Source organism: Nyctereutes procyonoides, unplaced genomic scaffold (genome assembly GCF_905146905.1).
Source record: "Nyctereutes procyonoides isolate TBG_1078 unplaced genomic scaffold, NYPRO_anot_genome, whole genome shotgun sequence".
In the NCBI taxonomy this organism is placed as follows: domain Eukaryota; kingdom Metazoa; phylum Chordata; class Mammalia; order Carnivora; family Canidae; genus Nyctereutes; species Nyctereutes procyonoides.
This window is the reverse complement of record NW_026575130.1, coordinates 14,183,219-14,202,684: the sequence shown is the minus strand read 5'-3', so window position 1 is coordinate 14,202,684 and position 19,466 is coordinate 14,183,219. Positions and strand designations below refer to the sequence as shown.

General features: G+C 36.3%; 1 protein-coding gene across 1 annotated transcript in view; it reads right to left on the bottom strand.

The window, feature by feature from the left end:
* Nucleotides 1–18,580: 18,580 nt before the first annotated feature.
* Nucleotides 18,581–19,466, bottom strand: part of SLC9B1 (solute carrier family 9 member B1) — a 60,459-nt gene continuing 59,573 nt past the window's right edge. The window contains exon 12 of the mRNA XM_055342350.1: nucleotides 18,581–18,858. Within this exon, the coding sequence (XP_055198325.1) occupies nucleotides 18,646–18,858 (213 nt within the window). The 3' untranslated portion in view covers nucleotides 18,581–18,645. The remainder of the gene's footprint in view (nucleotides 18,859–19,466) is intronic.

Genomic DNA, 19,466 nt, shown 5'->3' with positions numbered 1-19,466 from the left:
TGTACATATGGGACATTGCACTAAGTCCAGTACGTACATTTGTAATTTATTGCATATTGTCAGTAGGTTCTATTGTGTGATCTTGACTCTCATGACTAACAGGAATTTTAAAGTTAGGGTTAGAAATATAGTTGTGGTTTTGAGAAGTTTTACAAGGTGTATATATGAAATAGTTAATCTCTTCCTGTGTGGAAAGAGTAGAAATATACCACTGCTGTCACTATGGCTCTGGGTGTTCTTTCCTAAAACCTTCTCTTTAACACTGTTAAGGGGCTTCACTATCAGATGGAGCAATTATTTTTCCATAGTTGATCCTAGGACTTTGGGAAAAATTTTCCTTACCAAAAGTTTGAATATCCATGGTCTGCAGTCATGAAATATTTTCTATAAAATATTTACTGCCACACAGCGACATGTGTATTCTACTGGTTCCCATACTTAGGTTTCACAGGAGAAGCTAACATTTCCTAAAAATGTGGAGACTAAAATGAAATTATCAACTTTAAATTTTGTCAACTAAACTATATAAAGATTTGAAAACTGGGATCCCTGGGTGGCGCAGCGGTTTAGCGCCTGCCTTTGGCCCAGGGCGCGATCCTGGAGACCTGGGATCGAATCCCACGTCAGGCTCCCGGGGCATGGAGCCTGCTTCTCCCTCTGCCTGTGTCTCTGCCTCTCTCTCTCTCTCTCTCTCTGACTATCATAAATAAATAAAATTAAAAAAAAAAGATTTGAAAACTATCTCATAAAAGGTAACTTTAATACCCCAAAAGTATAAGGACTGTACTCTCAGAATAGTTTTTGCTCCCCACATTTTCAGTTTTTGAAATATGGTAAAGAGCTGTGTCCAAATATTTTCCTACCTGTGCAGATTTTTCAGAAGCCTAGGGCTGGTAGCAAGCTGTTATTTTAATGACTCCCTTTACATAAGCATTATTAATGGCTGTCACTTCCTCTTGTAAATTCACAGAATTTATCTACTTTAAAAAATGGTTATCTAATAACTGCTTCTGAATTGTTAAAACAGAAGATAACAGCTCTTGAAATACAAGTCTTGGGTTTCTAGAACCTTTAAGAAATAACACTATTACTGTCATGGGATGGCTTTGAGGCCTGCCTCTCCTTACCCAGGGAACTGCTCTTCACCTTAATCAGCAAATGAGCACCACCATTACATAAATATCAGGTATTCAAAACTGTTGAGCAGGCTTGAGGTATTAATGATTCATTCATATGAGTAATTAAACAAATTGTATTTTAAAAGCACATTACAATTCAGCTTTGAGTTCAATGCCTCATACGATGATTCATTAAATGGCTTTTGTATTTTGTAACCTAATTTGTTAATAAGTTTATGGGAAGCTACTTAAGCCAGTTGCTGATCATATAGTTCTGCCTGCCTTATTGTGGTTCCTATAGTTTTCCAGTAGAAACATGTTATCAGACTCTCCCTCTGCAAAGAGAGTTTTAATTTTAAGACTCTGCTGTTCATTAGGGTTCTTAAGTTATGGTGGATATTTTATTAACTACCCACCAGAAACATCTAAATTGAATACCTCAGGTCCCCACTTTCAGTCTGCTTATTCTAATAAATTTGGTTATCTGATTTCTCTGAAAAAAATCACAGATATGGATAAGGTCTTGCTCTAGTGACAGGTAAATAATAAAATATAACAGCTGATGGCAGGGGAGAGAACCAAACAATAAATTTAATGTGAACATTAAAAGCTTAGCAGCTTGAGACAGTTTAACATAGGACCCTGCACATCACTGTCCCTGAGAGCATCTCTGTGATCAGACTATACAAGTGATGTTTAATGATGAATTTGATACAATCTTTTTTTTTTAATTTTTATTTATTTATGATAGTCACAGAGAGAGAGAGAGGCAGAGACACAGGCAGAGGGAGAAGCAGGCTCCATGCACCGGGAGCCCGATGTGGGATTCGATCCCGGGTCTCCAGGATCGCGCCCTGGGCCAAAGGCAGGCGCCAAACCGCTGCGCCACCCAGGGATCCCTAATGATGAATTTGAATCAAGATAGACAGTGTATGGTAGGAGACAGGATATGTTTTACATTTGGAGATACCAGTTTCTACTTCAAATAGTTAAAAAGCTTAGCCACTTAAAGTGGTATATCCAGGCGGAAAATTTATGCAGAATATATCTTGACTCATTCTTAGGTATTTGGAGGGTTATCATAGGAAGTTTTTCCATTTAATTGAATCATTTGTCAAGCTTAATGACTGTAATTCAATACATAATTTGTTAAAGTATGAGGAAAACTAAAGGAACAGTGTTTTAAACCACACAAATCATATTAGATGACCTCCACCTTTGGGAGGATAAAATATGCTTGCTTGAAAACCACTCAGCAGCAGGCCTATGACTGCCTCACTGTCTTGCTGGTCATGGAGTCCCTTTGCACCAAAGGTTGGACTGCAGAGGACGCCCATCTGTTTTGTTCTGTTTTTAGCTACACTGCATCATCTGAAGTTGTGTTTCACTTTGTCACGATAGTCTTTTCCTGGAAGCTCACTTTATTTTTTCATGTTCAGATAGTGAGTGCTTTTATCTTTTGCAGAAATCCAGTTTAGTGGAGTCATGTTATAGCAAGCATTATTTTAGTATAAAAAGTAGACAGTCCATATTAATTATTAGCAATTATAGTATGCCATTTTACATTAGTTATGGTCTTGAAGGACATTGAAAATTTGTTCAGTGAGGCATACCTATGTTGTTACTCATAGATGACATCACCCTCTAATTGTCCTTTGGTTTAAATATTTGATTCTTTACTTATAAAAAGAGTATATCTGTGACTCTATTCTCTGTTGTCAAATTCAATATTTACTGTTGTCAAATTGATCAGCCGCAATGTTAAATTCCTGATCTCTAATATAAGGCTGTAATTCTCCAATAATATAGAAAAGGGGCAAAGGGTAGGAAATTGCATAATTACAGAAGTGAACCCTGTGCTAGTGAGAAAATAAAAAATGTCAAGAAATGATTTACTAAATTTTCAAATTTCCTGTACTTTCCCTTAAGTATCCATCATATATTCCTCTGCCTTAATCACACTGAAGATAGGCATCAGTAACACCCATTCAACAAATTTAAGAAACTCTAAACTTAGTACAGTCTAAAGCTAGTTGAGTGCTGCCAAGAAGTGAAATAAAATGAAGATAGAATGATACTTTAAAATACTGCATACTACTTTATAAGCAACACAGTGGAAAACCTATAGGAAATGAATAAATTCCTAGAAAAACATAAATGACCAAAAATGACCTAAGATGAAATGTAAAATGTTAGTAGATTGTCAAATGAGAACATAAAAGTGAGGGTTTTTTAAGTGAGTTTTTAAATCCATATTTATTTATTTATTTATTTTTAAAGATTTTATTTATTTATTCATGATAGAGAGAGAGGCAGAGACACAGGCAGAAGGAGAAGCAGGCTCCATGCTGGGAGCCTGACTTAGGACTTGATCCCGGGACTCCAGGATCACATCCCGGGCCAAAGGCAGGTGCTGAACCACTGAGCCACCCAGGGATCCCCCTTAAATCCATATTTAAAAAGTACTTGGGGCACCTGGGTGGTACAGTTGGTTAAGTGTCCTACTTATGGTTTTAGTTCAGGTCCTGAGATCTAGTGCACACACCCCCCCACAACATGGGGCTCCGTGCTTAACACTATCTACTTGTGACTCTCTCTCACTCTTCCTCTGCCTCTCCTCTCCATGTGCTTGCACTCTCTCTAAAATGAATCCTTAAAAAATAAGTGCTAAGATTGCAAGGAAAATAATTCCAATGTTAAATTACCCCCTTCTCTTTTTTTTTTTTTTTTTTAAAGAATTTATCCATTTATTTGACAGTACAAGCCAGAGAGGGAGGAGCACGCTCTCCCCGGAGCACAGAGCCTGATGCAGGGCTCAATCCCAGGACCCCAGGATCATAACCTGAGCCAAAGGCAGACACTCAACCCACTCAGCCACACAGGGGGTCCTACCCCCAATTTCTTAAATAGGAAAAACTTTCCAACTCATTTAATTTAGTTATATAATATTAATATGAAAAGCTGATAAACACAGAAACTGAGAGCAATCTCACACATATCAAAGAACATTCTAATAAAAATGCAGCACAGTTAAAAAAAAGTAATATACTATGGCAAAGAAACCTGTACTCTAGAATTAAGAGTATTTTGATCAGTAAATTTATTCACACAATCACATAAACGAATTAAAGAAAACATCATATCAATAAATGCTGAAAGTATTATTGCTAAGATTCAATAGCCATACCTAATGAAGATTTTTTTTTTTTTAAGATTTTCTTTATTTATTTGACAGAGCACAAGCAGAGCAAGCGGCAGGCAGAGGGAGAGGCAGACTCCCCGCTCAGCAGGGAGCTGGATGCGGGGCTCAATTAGAGGACCCTAGGATCATGACCTGAGCCAAAGGTAGATGCTTAACCCAACTGAGCCACCCAGGCACCCCTTAATGAAGATTCTTCAGTAAAATAGAAATTGAAGGAAACTAAACAATGAAGGTTATTTATGAAAAGCCTACAAGTATTTAATATCAAACTCATTTAAAATCAGGAACTAGCAGAAAATGCGTACTATCATTATATATTATTAAAAAGTATCTTGGAGGAGCCAGTGAAAGTGACAAGATTAAAAAGTGGAATAATCAGTACAAATAGAGGAAAATAGAAAACTGTTGATACAATTGTATGCCTAAGAAATCAGAGATTAGGGATCTCTGGGTGGCGCAGCGGTTTGGCGCCTGCCTCTGGCCCAGAGCCCGATCCTGGAGACCCGGGATCGAATCCCACGTCAGGCTCCCGGTGCATGGAGCCTGCTTCTCCCTCTGCCTATGTCTCTGCCTCTCTCTCTCTCTCTCTGTATGACTATCATAAATAAAAAAAATTAAAAAAAAATCAGAGATTAGGAAAAACAAAAAGATTTTGTAGGTTATTTGGAAACAATGAATCTACAAAATTTAATATTAATAAGCATCTTGAAATGGTAATGGGAAAAATATTCCATTCACAATAGTGGAAAAATAGTGAAAAAAAAAAGGGTAAAAGAAATTTACCAAGAAAGGCAAAAGGCCATGGGGGGTGGGGGTAGGGGAACTATGAACATGTTATTAAAAGCAATGGAATGATAATGACATTTCAACCCAGGAAAAAAACTTGCTAGTGTAAAAATATAAATCTTATAAAATTAATATATAAGGGCACCTGGCTGGCTCAGTCAGTTAAGTGTCCAACTTTTGATCTCAGCTCAGGTCTTGATCTCAGGGTCGTGATTTGAGGTTCCACAATGGGCTCCATGCTATATGCATGGAGCCTACTTAAAAAATATATAATGAAAAAATTAATATACAAATTTAATAAAATTCACATTAGAATCCGAAGAGTATTTAAAAGATTGGATTACATTGTCTTAAGGTTTGAGGCACCTGGGTGGCTTAGTGGTTGAGTGTCTGCCTTTGGCTCACGTTGTGATCCTGCAGTCCTGGAATTGAGTTCTGCATTGGGCTCCCCACAGAGAGCCTGCTTCTCCCTCTCCCTAGGTCTCTGCCTCTCTCTCTGTGTCTCTCATGAATAAGTGAATAAAATCTTTAAAAAAATTATCTTAAGGTTTACATGGAAGAACAAAAAAATTCTACAAAAAAAAAAATAAAGACTGAGAGGAACTTTACTCACCAGATACCACCATATACTAGGACACATTAGAATCAAGTCAGCTGATATAAGAAAAGCAATTGCACTAAATAAGGATAAACAAGATTGGTAGAAAAGAATTGAGTGGTTCCCTGGGTGGCTCAGCGGTTTAGCGCCTGCCTTCAGCCCAGAGCATCATCCCAGAGTTCAGGGATCGAGTCCCCCATTGAGCTCACTGCATGGAGCCTGTTTCGCCATCTACCTGTGTCTCTGCCTCTCTCTCTCTCTCTCTCTCTCTCTCAAGAATAAATAAATAAAATATTTTTTTAAAAAAAGAAAAGAATTGAGAGTAGATATATATGAACATTTAATATATGACAATGTGTTTCAGTTCAAAGAAAACAAAACTGGATTCCCAAATTACATTAAAGGGCTTTGATGTGACACATAAAATGATGTCTAAAATCATTTTAAAGATAGAGAGTAGGCGTCTCGAAGAGAGGGAGAGAAAATAGACTAATGACAGGGAAAACCTATGTGGCAAAAATTAACTTTTTTGTGATAAAAATAAAGTCAAATATTAATAATATGGATATGGCGTAAATTACAGCATGGGTTACAAAGAGTTAACCATCTATATTAACATGTATTTTATAATATATAATGATAATATGTATTATACAATTAGCACTTATAAGAAAATACAACACAAAAATGTGGCTAAATAATATAAAGACATGGCCATAGAAAAGTAAATCCAAATGACCAAAATGTAAAATTATGCTCCAGCTCACTAGGCCTCAAGAAAATACAAATAAAGCATTTGAGGATTGTCATTTTATACCCCATTAGACCCCATTAGATGGTCATCTATCAAGAAGAAGAGTACCTAATGCTGGTGAGGATTTTGGAGTAGGGGACCAAAGTACCCTTATACATTGCTGAGAAGAAATATGGATTATTACGATTTTTTGGAAGATAACTTGGTAATGGGAGAAAAAATATATGTCACAGAAATCTTATGAAAATAAAATCAGTATGTATGGAAAAATATATATAATGTTTTTTATTGTAACATTGATCTTAGTGGAAAATACAATTAGAACTGTATTAATTGACTCAGCATTTCTATGTAGTGATAAAAAGCAAGATGAGGGGATCCCTGGATGGCTCAGTGGTTTAGTGCCTGCCTTCGGCCCAGGGCGTGATCCTGGAGGCCTGGGATCAAGTCCTGCATTGGGCTCCCTGCATGGAGCCTGCTTCTCTCTCTGCCTCTCTCTCTCTCTCTGCCTCTCATGAATAAATAAATAAAATAAAATAAAATTTTAAAAAAGCAAGGTGAAGTATGGGTGTTTAATCCCCAAATCCCTTTATATGATAATACATTTCTCTGTATATACATGTAGACTTGTAGTATATATACACTCTTAGTTTGGGTAATGTGTGTGTATATGTATGTGTGTTTGCATATGATTTTATGAGTGTGGAGAAAAATGGGATGAAATCTTCTAATGAGGATGACATTAATTGTCTGGAGAGGGTAGAGGGAGTAAAGACAGATTTTGGGAGAAAGAGGAGAAAGTAAACAAAAAAGAAAAAAATATTAAATTCCATGTATGCTATCCCATTTTGAATTACATAAATTAAACCTCCATAAACACTGTAAGAAAATGTAAAACATTAATTGCAGCTGATAACATAAAGGTCATTGATGACCTTACCTGGAGCAGTTTCAGTTAAGCAGGACAAAGAATGAAATAAAATTCCTATTACAGTAGTTTTGCATCTTTTTTTTTTTTTAAAGATTTTATTTATTCATGAGGGACACACAGAGAGAGAGAGAGAGAGAGAGAGAGGCAGAGACACAGGCAGAGGGAGAAGCAGGCTCCATGCAGGGAGCCTGACCTGGGACTTGATCCCAAGTCTCCAGAATCTGGGCTGAAGGCAGTGCTAAACCACTGAGCCACCGGGGCTGCTACAGCAGTTTTGATAATAAGTGGTAAGATACCAGACTACAATGAACTGACTTTTTACGAAAATAATGCCAATAAAAACCCAAAAAACGAGTAAAATACAATGAACAATAGTAAGCAAAAAAAAAAAAAAAAAGCCATAAAGGGAGTCACTGTTATGTATATGAATGAAGCAAAGGAAGCCTCTGTATACTGGTGCCTGGGTTGATTAGCTCAAAAGCCCACTGACACCATATCAAAATTTTACACATCCATTTGCTTTAAACATAGTTTAATTACATTTTTAGCTATTTAGAGCTTGGCTGCTTCACATACCCTATGAAACTGTCTAAAATCTGCTTGCCACAGATAAAACAAATCTTGGGCTACAAAGATCCTAACCTGCTGCTGCTCTTTAGAATTCTCTGACCTAGAGACTCCCTGACATGCAACTGAGTGACATACAAAAACCACCTAAACACATAAGCCCTCTTTCTGATGCCTTTCTCCTCCAGAAGTTCCTTGGCTCTCCTCCCCTTCTGGAACCATGGCCTCCTTGCCTTAAGCCTCTGGATAATCTCCCACTGTCAGGGCCTTCCCCAATATGCAAACCTTCAAAGGATCACCCAAATAAAGCTTGTGTGTGCTACTGCCACCTCCTGGCCATATTCCCCCCCTGTGATCAGCCTTAAAATGCTCAAACTCCCTCCTTTTCATCTTGTATTCCAACCATTGACGAGGAAGATATACTAATTCTAAAATTGTAGATACCTAATAATAGATCCTCAAAATAAATAAGGTCAAAATTAATAGAATTATACAGAGTAATTGATACATTCACAAATACACTGAGGGATTTTAACACATTATTTTTAGAAATTGACTAAATGGACATAAACTTAGTAAGGCTATATAAGTGATATAAAACTATAATCAACAATTAAATAATCCCTATTCTTTTCAAACAAACTTGAAATATTTATAAAAACTGACCAGGTATTATACCTAAAGGTATCACATTTTAAAATTCATGTATAGATAACAAAGCACTGGTATTAGAAATCAATAACAAAAGGTTATCCAGGGGTGCCTAGGTAGCTCAGTCGGTTTAACATCTGCCTTCGGTTCAAATCATGATCTCAGGGTCCTGGGATTGAGCCTGCATCGGGTTCCCTGCTCAGTAGGGACCCTGCTTTTCCCTCTCCCTCTGCCCCTTCCCCCCTTTTATAAATAAAAAAAAATCAATAAAAACGTTATCCAAAAGAGATACATAAGTTTTAGAAAGTAAAAACACAATTCTAAATAATTTATGGAACTAAGAAGTAATTATACTAAAATTAGAATATATTTAAAATTAAATGAAGATGAAAAGATTATAGACTAACAGATGTGCAGTATAGCTGAAGCAGTACTGTAAGGGAAATTTAAGAAGCAACTCATATTCATGAGAAGGACAACATTTATAGTCTTTCCAAAGTGTATGTTAGCTTTTCTACCCTCTGTCATAATACGGTTCAAAGAGACCTGGACTGTCTAGACGTTCTGTAGAATATCACATTTGTTCATTACATTGATCAGTTAAAACTGGGTAAATAAAAAGTAGCAAGTATATTGGACATCTGGGACACATGCATCCCTCAGAGTAAGAAAACCCTTCGAAGATTAAGGGACCTAACACATTAATAGAGATTTTAAGGGCCTAGTGGTCTGCAATAGGTTTAAAATAAAGGACAAAGTATTGCATCTTGTATTCCCAACATGAAGAAAGAAGCACAATGTCTCATAGGTGTCTTTGAATTCTGGAGGTAGCATATTCCAAATTTAGGAATAATGCTCTGACACATTTGCTGAGGGACAGAGAAGGCTGCCAGCTTTGATGGGAGCTTACAGTGGGATAGGGCTTTGCAACAGGTCCAAGCCACAGTACAAGCTGCCCTATCACTTGGGCCATACAATCCAGCAGACTCTGGCATTAAAGATATATGCAGTGGGAAAGACACCATGTGGAGTGTATGGTAAAGTGCAACAGGAGGAATCACAACATAGTCCTATGGGGGTCTCTAGCAAGGCCATGCTATCTGCTGATAATTATAAATCATATTGTATAGTCATACACTTTAATGATACTGGATTCACCTGGCAATGGGTATTGAGTGACCATGTGATTGGAACTTCTCATAATGAGCTTGGTTTTGTTAAACCTATCCTGTCATGAGGACAACTTGGCCTAGTAGTAACCCATCATAAGATGGAAGTAGCACATCAAGGATCAGGCTTAAGTACTGCAGGGCACAAGTAAACAGTATGAGCAGGTGGCCCAGGTTCCCATATCATAAAAAACTATTTCACTAGTTTCTCCCCTCAGTCTGCAACTATGGTTGTATAGGTATTCCCATATTGCTTAGGGAGGAAAAAAGTTAACTTAGTTTATTGAGAGTTTAGCTCAAGATGTGGATACAAGCCAAAATTGTTTGACTGCCTACTTTAGCTCTGGAAAGATAGCAAAAAAAAATAACATCCTCCTAGTAGTCAGAACTTTGGTTTGTGTACCTTGTCATTCATTTTGCATGTATAGAGAAGTGGTCCAAAATAAGAATAATTCATGTTCATGGTCAAATGGCTTGGCTGATAAGTCAGGGGTTGGAAGGAGAAAGCTTGGAAAATTGAAGACAAAGAAATCTGGTAAAGAGGCATATGGATGAAACTATGGGAATAGACCCAAGATATGAAAATCTTTGTATCACATGTTAACTCTTACAGAGGGCATCTACCTACAACCAAGATGACAAAATGATTCAGTCAATTGATGTCCAGCCAGCTTCTTCCACTAACCACCTAAGTACTAGTGTGACTAGTGCATAAATGTAGTGGCAGGGATGGAGTCTATAAAGCAGCCCAAACAGCAGAAGTTCCTACTGATCAAGGCTGATTTATCTACTGCTGCTGAATGTCCAACCTGCCAGGAACAGAGAACAACACTGATGCCTCATTATGGCACCATCCTTCAGGGACACTGGTGGGACATGGTGGCAAGTTGAACACATTGGGAACGAGAGCAATTCATCTTGACCTTGACTGGAACTGAGACTTATTCTGAGTATGAGTTTGCTTTCCTGCTCTTATGGCCTTAAACAGTACCATCATGCAAGGGCTAACAGAATGTTTGATCAACCAACATAGAATCCTGGTCATCATTGCATTGGGCCATGGAGGGCACTTTTATAGCATAGTTGTAACAGTGGACACATGACAATGTGAATCATGATCCCATCAAAAATCATAAAATCATTACAAACAGAACCTGCTAAACTGATGGAGTGATAGAAAAAGCTTTAGAAGCCATTTGAAGCTACAGATGGGGTACCAGTATACACTCTCTATCAATGGCCATTATATGGTCCCATATATCCAGCAGACAGAGGATCAAGGGTAGAAGAAAGAATGGCACATTTCCATCATTCACAGTGAACTGCTTGGGAAATTTTAGCTTCTTGTCTCTCTCAATGTTGTTACAAAATGGAAGGAGAGAGGACTGTGGTTGGCACATTCCAAGTGATCCACTGGGGGATCTTTAGGTAATCTTTTGTTCAATTTTGATGGCACAATTTAAGTAGACAAGTGTAGTACCATGGCCGAGTGTGGCATTCTATGTTCAGAAATGATGACATGGTAAGACCCTTCAGATCTGGGTCACCCTGCCAGATAAGTGACAGAGACCAGCAGAGGTGCAAGCTGAGGTAATGAAAAATGTAGAACAGATAGTATGTGGTAGAGGAGGGAGGCAATCAGTTGAAGGTGCAAGACCAGCTGCAGGGGTAAGGGGCTAGCTACATAATCCATTCCACTAAACTTCCTTTCATAAATTCCCCAGCAAAAGAAAAGAATCCTGGAGGAGGTTTTCCTAGATGGGAATGAAATTATATGGAGCAATAGATCCAAAGATCCAAATGGTACAAGGGTGGTGATGTGTAGCCAATATCCCTCTTTCAGGACTGAGGAACATGTTCCCCTGCTTGCTTTGAGTGTTGTCTGTTGAGGGATCACAACCAAGACCCTTCTTTTTTTTTTTAATGTTTTATTTATTTATTCATGAGAGACCCAGAGAAAGAGAGAGAGGCAGAGACACAAGCAGGCTCCATGCCGGGAGCCCGATGTGGGACTAGATCCCAGGTCTCCAGGATCACGTCCTGGGCCAAAGGCGGCGCTGGGCCAAAGGCTGCCCTACCAAGACCCTTCTTAATTGCCCTCTGACAAAAGTAACTATGTAGCCCCGATTATACTACCTCCCTGGGGGCAGTACACATGCAATGACTACTTCATTGGAATTGATATGAAATTTCAATTTTTTAAATTTTTAAAAGATTTTATTTGAGAGAGACGGAGTGAGCGAGATAGTGAGAGAGCACAAGCCAGGGGAGGGACAGAGGGAGAGGGAGGACCAGACTTCCTTGCTGGACAGGGAGCCTGATGCAGAACTGGATCTCAGGATCCTGGAATCATGACCTGAGCTGAAGGCAGATGCTCAACCGATTGAGCCACCCAGGTGCGTCGGAATCGATATGAATTATTGACAACAATATTTTAAGTAATATGTTGTCAGTGAAAGAAAAAAGAAAACTTGAGTTGAACTGATATAGAGTGAAACTATTGGAAGACTGTTGGTAAGAGCAGAGGAAATAATGATGATGCGGTCAGTGCAGGCCACTGTTGTTCAGAGGGTTAGCTGAGAGAAGTAGATTTGAGGGCCAGACTGGGACACTGGCCAAGTAATAATATATCTGGGTTTCTGTTTTCTCATGCAGGAGATGAGGCAAGTTCGATTAAATGATCACCGAATACCATTTTGCTCTTGTATTCTGAAATTCTAAGGTCCTCTGCCCAACATACAGACAAGTGGCACTGGGGGACAATGCTTTAAACATGTAACTAGCTAACTGATAGAAGATTATTATTTGATACAATGACACAAATAATTATCCAAAAGCTAGAGATTCCTACACCATGAAGTAATTATGTGTACATTCCAATTGATAATAGCTCCTATGAACAAGGGCAACAAAATTATTTTCTATTAAAAATAATATGACATTAGGAATACTCTCACGATGGGAGTATAATGTACAGTATAAAACTAATGTTGGGCAGCCCGAGTGGCTCAGTGGTTTAGCGCCACCTTCAGCCCAGGGTGTGAATCTGGAGACCCGGGATCGAGTCCCATGTCTGGCTCCCTGCATGGAGCCTGCTTCTCCCTCGGCCTGTGTCTCTGCCTGTGTGTGTGTGTGTGTGTGTGTGTGTGTGTGTGTGTGTCTCAGGAATAAGTAAAATCTTTAAAAAAATAAAAAATAAAGATAAAACTAATGTAGTAGCAAGGGTATTAAATACAACAGTCATTCTTTCCCTTAAACAAAAGAAAGTCACTTAAATATAGTCTATTCAATTCTTTAATGAAAAGCACTTATGTTTTCTGATCCACACTCTCCTTCTGTGTCTCTTCTTGTGCAGTGAATGTTGGATCGGATACTTTACCACACATTGTTATGCTGTTCTCAAGATGCAGGCAGAGTAATATGCAAGAATTAGTTCATGAGGAAAATAAATAAGCAAGGAAAGTTCTAGGGGAAAAGGAGCATTGAGGGTAGCTAGCTCTACCAGATATTAAAACATAATATCTTTATTAGCTTAAAATATTGGGGCACCTGGGTGGCTCAGTCAGTTAGGCATCCCACTCTTGATTTTGGCTCAGGTCATGATCTCCGTGTTGTAAGATTAAGCCTCACATCCTACTCCACACTCAGTAGGGAGTCTGCTTGAGATTCTCTCCCTTTCCTTCTGCTCCTCTTCCTCTCTCTCTCTCTCTCTCTCTCTCTGTCTCTCAAATAAATAAATATTTAAGAAAAATATTCTGGTATTAGTAGGTGAATAGATAAATCAGTGGAATAAAGTAAGACTCTAGAAATAGACTCAAATATATATGGAAATTTAATATACATTAAATTCTTAAATTTAATATTTAAGAAGACATCTTAAATCACAAAGGGAGAAGGATAGTTATTTTAATAAACGGTACTTCTAACAGGTTGAAATGTGTTCCCCCCAAAGATATGTGAAGTCCTAATCCTCAGAATGTCAGAATTATTTGAAAATAGCATCATTACAAATGTAATTATTTAAGTTAGGGTGAGGCCATAGTAGAGTGGGTTGAGCCCCTAATCCAGTATGACTTACATCCTAAAAAGGGTAAATTTGGACACAGAAACAGACATGCACAAAGGGAAAATGATGCAGAGATGCATAGAAGAAAACCATGTAAAGACAGAAGCAGAGACTGGAGTGACACATTTACAAGCCAAAGAATGCCTGGGACTACCACCAGCTGGAAAATGCAAGGAAATACCCTCCCATGGAGGCTTTGGAGGGGACATGGCTCTGCTGACACCTTGATTTTGGACTTCTTAATCTCCAGAACTATGAAAAAATAAATTTCTCATAGTTTTAAACCACCCGACTTGTGGTGCTCTGTTTTAAACCACCCGACTTGTGGTACTTTGTTTTGGCGGCTCTACCAAATTGACCCAGAATCAGATAACTGGATAACCATTTGGCAAAAGATAACACTGAATCCATACCTCACATCATATAACAGAATAAATCCTAAATGCATCAGAGAAGTCACAGTGAGAAATGAAACTACACAGGTGCTAAGGGGAAAATGAGAGAATTCCTTTCTAACTTCGAATCAATATCTGTAGCATAAAAGGAAAAGATGAATATATTTAACTATATGAATAGAAAACTCTTTTGCATAACAAAATCAAAAGATAAGAAAAATTGAAGAAAACCATTTGTAATTTATATCGCAGACAACTGACTATTCTCTTTTGTGTAAAGAGCTTTTTATTTATTTTTTAATTTATTTTAATTTTTATTTTTTTGTAAAGAGCTTTTTAAAAGAGAAAAGAGAAATACCAAAAATCTGGTTAACAGAGGACATGAACAGAGAGTTAACAGGAAAAGAAAGGCAAATGACCTTTAAATCAATGAAAAAGATGCCCACTCACTAATAATTAAAAAAAATTAAAATTACTGTAAGGCTAACTCTTTTATCAGATTGGAAAAATCCCAAAGTTTGAAAATATATGCTCTTGGTGTGACCCTAGAAAAGACTCTGCCCAAGCACACACATGTGCACATGAAATATAAACACGTGTTCAATCATTGTGGGATTATTTATAACATCCAAAGGCTGGAAAGAACTTTGCTCAGCAAAGGACTGCTCAAACTGCTGGGACATGGCCACAATGTAGTACTATTCAGTGGGAAACAGAAACAAGGACAATTTCTATGTACTGACATGGAACAGAAAAGTGTACATAAAATGCTCCAATTGTATAATTAAAGAGGGATAATTTTCAACAATAAATATTTATTTGCTTATATTTACTAAAATATAAAAAAGAGATGGAGAAAACAGAATTGAAATAAAAGAAAAAGAAAGTGGGCTAGAATTGTTAGAGGACAGGAAAAGAAGCAAGAGTTTCCAAAAGTACCTTTTCATGTAGTTTTGACTTTTAAACTATAAATGCTTTATGTAACCAAAATTATACATAAATCTTATTTAAAAGCAAATTTTAGAACTGAAAGCAAATAGAAATAAATATAACTGTATATCAAAGTATATATATCATAATTACATATATAATCATATATATAATTTCAAGAGACTTTAGAATTTAGTACTTTTGGTGGACATCTTTGGTGGGATATAGTCTAAAGACAAAAAGAACTGCAAAATATCTTAAACTTAATTCAGTAATTGTAAGTAATAATATTGGTATTGCTATTTTGGAATTTTTAAATATTATAAAATAAAGCTAATATTATGTTAATGATATTTGGAACCAAGATATTCAGCATAAGAGAAAAAAAGATAAAGGTAAAAGTCCTATAATGTTACATTTGAATTAGAGTAACAATTCAATCTTACGTTTTTCATAGTTTTTTTATTTTAATTTTTTAAAAGATTTCATTTATTTATTTGAGAGATAGCAAATGAGAGCACACGGGTTGGTGGGGGAGAGGGAATAGTAGAAGCAGGCTCCCTGCTAAGCAAAGAGTCTACCATCGGGTTTGATCATAGGATGCTGGGATCATCACCTGAGCCCAAGGCAGACTGAGCCACCTAGGTACCCCTCATAGTTTTATTTTTTTAAATGATTCAAAAACTATGATAACTTAGGAAATTTTAAAATGTTTAATTATCCTATAGAATTTACGTCCTACAATTGCATTATTTTATATAACATTTACTTTTTCTCCTCATTAATCCACACTGAAGGGATTTTGACTAAGTATAATCTGAGCTATGAATTATATCCTAAAATCACCAATGATAGTAATAGCAAAAAAAAAATTACCGGTTTTATTTTAAAACATGTATTTCGTAATTTCTGAAACATGTATTTTTTGACAATGTTTACTGAAAAGGTCTAGATGCAATGATCTTCCGGTCTTAGCATTCCTAACCTTCAGATTTTGGGTTTAACATACCAATGTTCATGGAAAGATACCAGTCTTTTGGAGACTACCTGATTCCAGGTCAGGAGTAGGCAAAACGTGTGTGAATCTGGGGCAGCTTGTTATGCCGGAAAGGAAGAAAGCATTCAAACACTATGGTATCATGTCCAAAGTACAGAATCAATTATGAAGTCTACAAAGGGCCATATTTAGGACAATGTGAGAATCAAAAAGTAAATAGTGCTGTGCTGAAACACACTGCATTAGATTACGTCCTGACTTAAACACACATGCACGCACACTAGCAATATAAAAACTAATGTTTTATGGGTGCCGGGAAAAACTATTTTCAGCAAATCACAAAAATTTAAAGCATTCTTTTAATTTTATAATTCTTTACTGTGGAAGAGCTCAGAATGTCATTTCTGTTTTAAATAACAGAATTGGCAACTGACCAAGAAAACGTCATCTGGATTATAAAATTCTTGCTTTAATAAAAATTTCTTAAATAGTGAAAAAATATTGAGTAAACCAAGACATACTCCAAAAATTTATAAGGAACAATATACTTGTATTTACTTGTTTAAATACTATGAACACTTGAATACTGTACACAAGGTTAGCTGGTTGTAATTTTAAAATTACATTAAGGAAGTTAATTTTTATAAAAAGTTTTCATAAATATAAAATCTTAAATCAATATTATTTGAATGCCTGCAAAACTACTTTAAAAAGTAGAGTGTTTCAGTCTAATGGACATATATTAAATTTACTTAAAAGGGATGCCTGGGTGGCTCAGAAGTTGACTGTCTGCCTTCGGCTCAGGGCATAATCCCGAAGTCCCGGGGTCGAGTCCCACTTCAGGCTTCCTTCATGCAGCCTGCTTCTCCCTCTGCCTATGTCTATGTCTCTGTCTCTCTGTGTCTCTCATGAATAAATAAATAAATAAATCTTTAAAAAAATTTACTTAAGAAAAAAATCTATAAATCACAAAAAAATGACAAATTTCCCTACTTAAAAAAACATAGTTCCTAATTCTCAAAGTGATTTATTGTACCTTTTTCTTTTATTAAGATCAACATTCTATTTTAAAGTCTCTTATAAATGTAAAGTACTACCTTGTGAATGTAAATATACTTTCATTTATTTATTAGTAATAGTAAAAATGATATCCCCTGATGATTTAAATAATAGTCAAAACATTGGGGCAGTTAGAATTTTAAATTTTTAGACTTTTAAATTTTTAGACTTTTAGTACTAGAATTAAAATAGTTGAAAATGAGGCATAGGATCCATGCTGAGTTGTAAAAATATTGAAGAAAATGCTGCTAAAACAGTAGCTATTTTAGCTCCTCCCAGAGTTATCTAGATGTGTGTAAACTTTTGACAGTTTTAGTGTTATATTTTGTGAAAGGTCCCAGTCCTAATAGGAATAGATATAGTTTTGGTTGCCTTACATTATAGTTGCTTCACTTTGCAAAGAATATGTGTAAATTTCACATTTGTGCTATTTTACTATCTTATATAGAAGAGGGAAGAGAGAAACTATGTAATATTTAGTTCCTGCGTTTGGCTTTTGCCAAAGAAGTCTGAATGGTTTCTAAGAAGCCATCCACTAAGGCTATTTGAGAAGCTTTAACATGACCCTTCCAACTTTAAAATGAAGAATCCTGACATAAACTGAAGCTGCATTTTGCTTGGGATGGGTTCTTTATAAGCAAAGCAGATTTCATCAGCTAGAATTGAAAGATGATTCTGTATTACCATGGAAAAGAAAAATCTCACATGGACAAGTCTACTAATCTTTCATTTCTGCAGGCTAATTATTACTTTATTTTATACTCATTGAAAAAATCAGGGCTTATTTCTATTTGTGATTTAATTTTATATCTATGAATAAATACTACAATGTTTCATTTAAAAACTATTAAACTTGTCATTTTAAGGGTACTGCAGTAGTAATGTAAGTCTAAATTTGGTTCTTTTACTCGACATATCATTTATTCAGATAGTCACTAAAAACAGAATTTGATATCCATTTTTTTTGACTCACCCAAAGGTGGTGGATTTATTCCTGGCATTTTTTTTTTTTATTTTTCTGGTAATCTATTTAACTGAATTACTAAACTGATGGTGAGTTCTGCTCCTGTCTGGAGTCTTAGGCTATCTTAACGTTCTGTCATTGGGTTCATTCAACTTTTTATTATACCGAGTTTGTAATATGACAGCAGATTCAGCCTGATGGATTACTCTAGACTTCGCTGGAGTACTGGCAGATTTGCTTTGTTCTTAAAATACATATATACTAAAAGGGCATTCTATTTTCATTGTTCTTATTAAATTAACCTTGGAATAAAAAATCAGAGGAAAGCTCTGTAATGAAATCACATATTTATTAAATCCTTGGTTCTATGTACAATCTCCACATATTTGTATGTTTTAATTTTCCTCTTGTAAGGTAATTAATTAAATGACATAGGCAGGTGATGGCAAATAAACTTTTTAATGAAGTTCTACTTTTGTCAATTCCACATTGATTTTGCTTGGATCATGGCGTGTAAGTATTTTGGGCCCCAGTATGCCAATAATTAGAGCTCCATTTGGAGCTGTGATCAAGATGGCTAAAAATGCTACTGTCATCACATCCTTCGAATATGATTCCAAGTGGGGTGCGCTGATTCTTGCTGTTTCTAGAGCCAGAGGACCTAATACAGCCTGCATTTAGGGGGTAAAAAGATGAGGCATAAAGAAAAATATTAAATAGTTAATACATAATAAAAGTTAATGGCCCTGTTAAAACAAACACAACCTAGTAGTAGGCTATCAGAAAAGAGACAAGCCTTAAAGTGCTGAGGAATTTCACAAATTACTCATCAATTCTATGTTCTCCCTAGTAAATATGTCTGGATGAAAAGTGAAACAGTGACAAATTAGTGTGCATGCGTTTTGGGGCTGATCTTGTATTTTTATCATCTCAGCTTTCCCGTTAAATATATATATATATATATATATATATATATATATATATATATATATTTAGTGCTCACATTACTCTCAGAACCTCAGGAGTTCTAAACAAAGCAGGGTTTTGCTTATTTGCCTTTACCATAGATTATCAGGTTCTTGGCTGTAATAAGAGCAAACACAAAATACTAAGGTTTCTTATGGTTCTCCAGAATTTTGTTGCTTATCTTTTCTTTGTTCTTCCTACTTGGGAGGCAGTATATGATAAAACTGATAAAGAGATTTGGAATCTACAAAGTGGACACTGAGAGATTATGAAGTAACTTGCCTAATATTATAGGTAAGTAACATGGTATTGA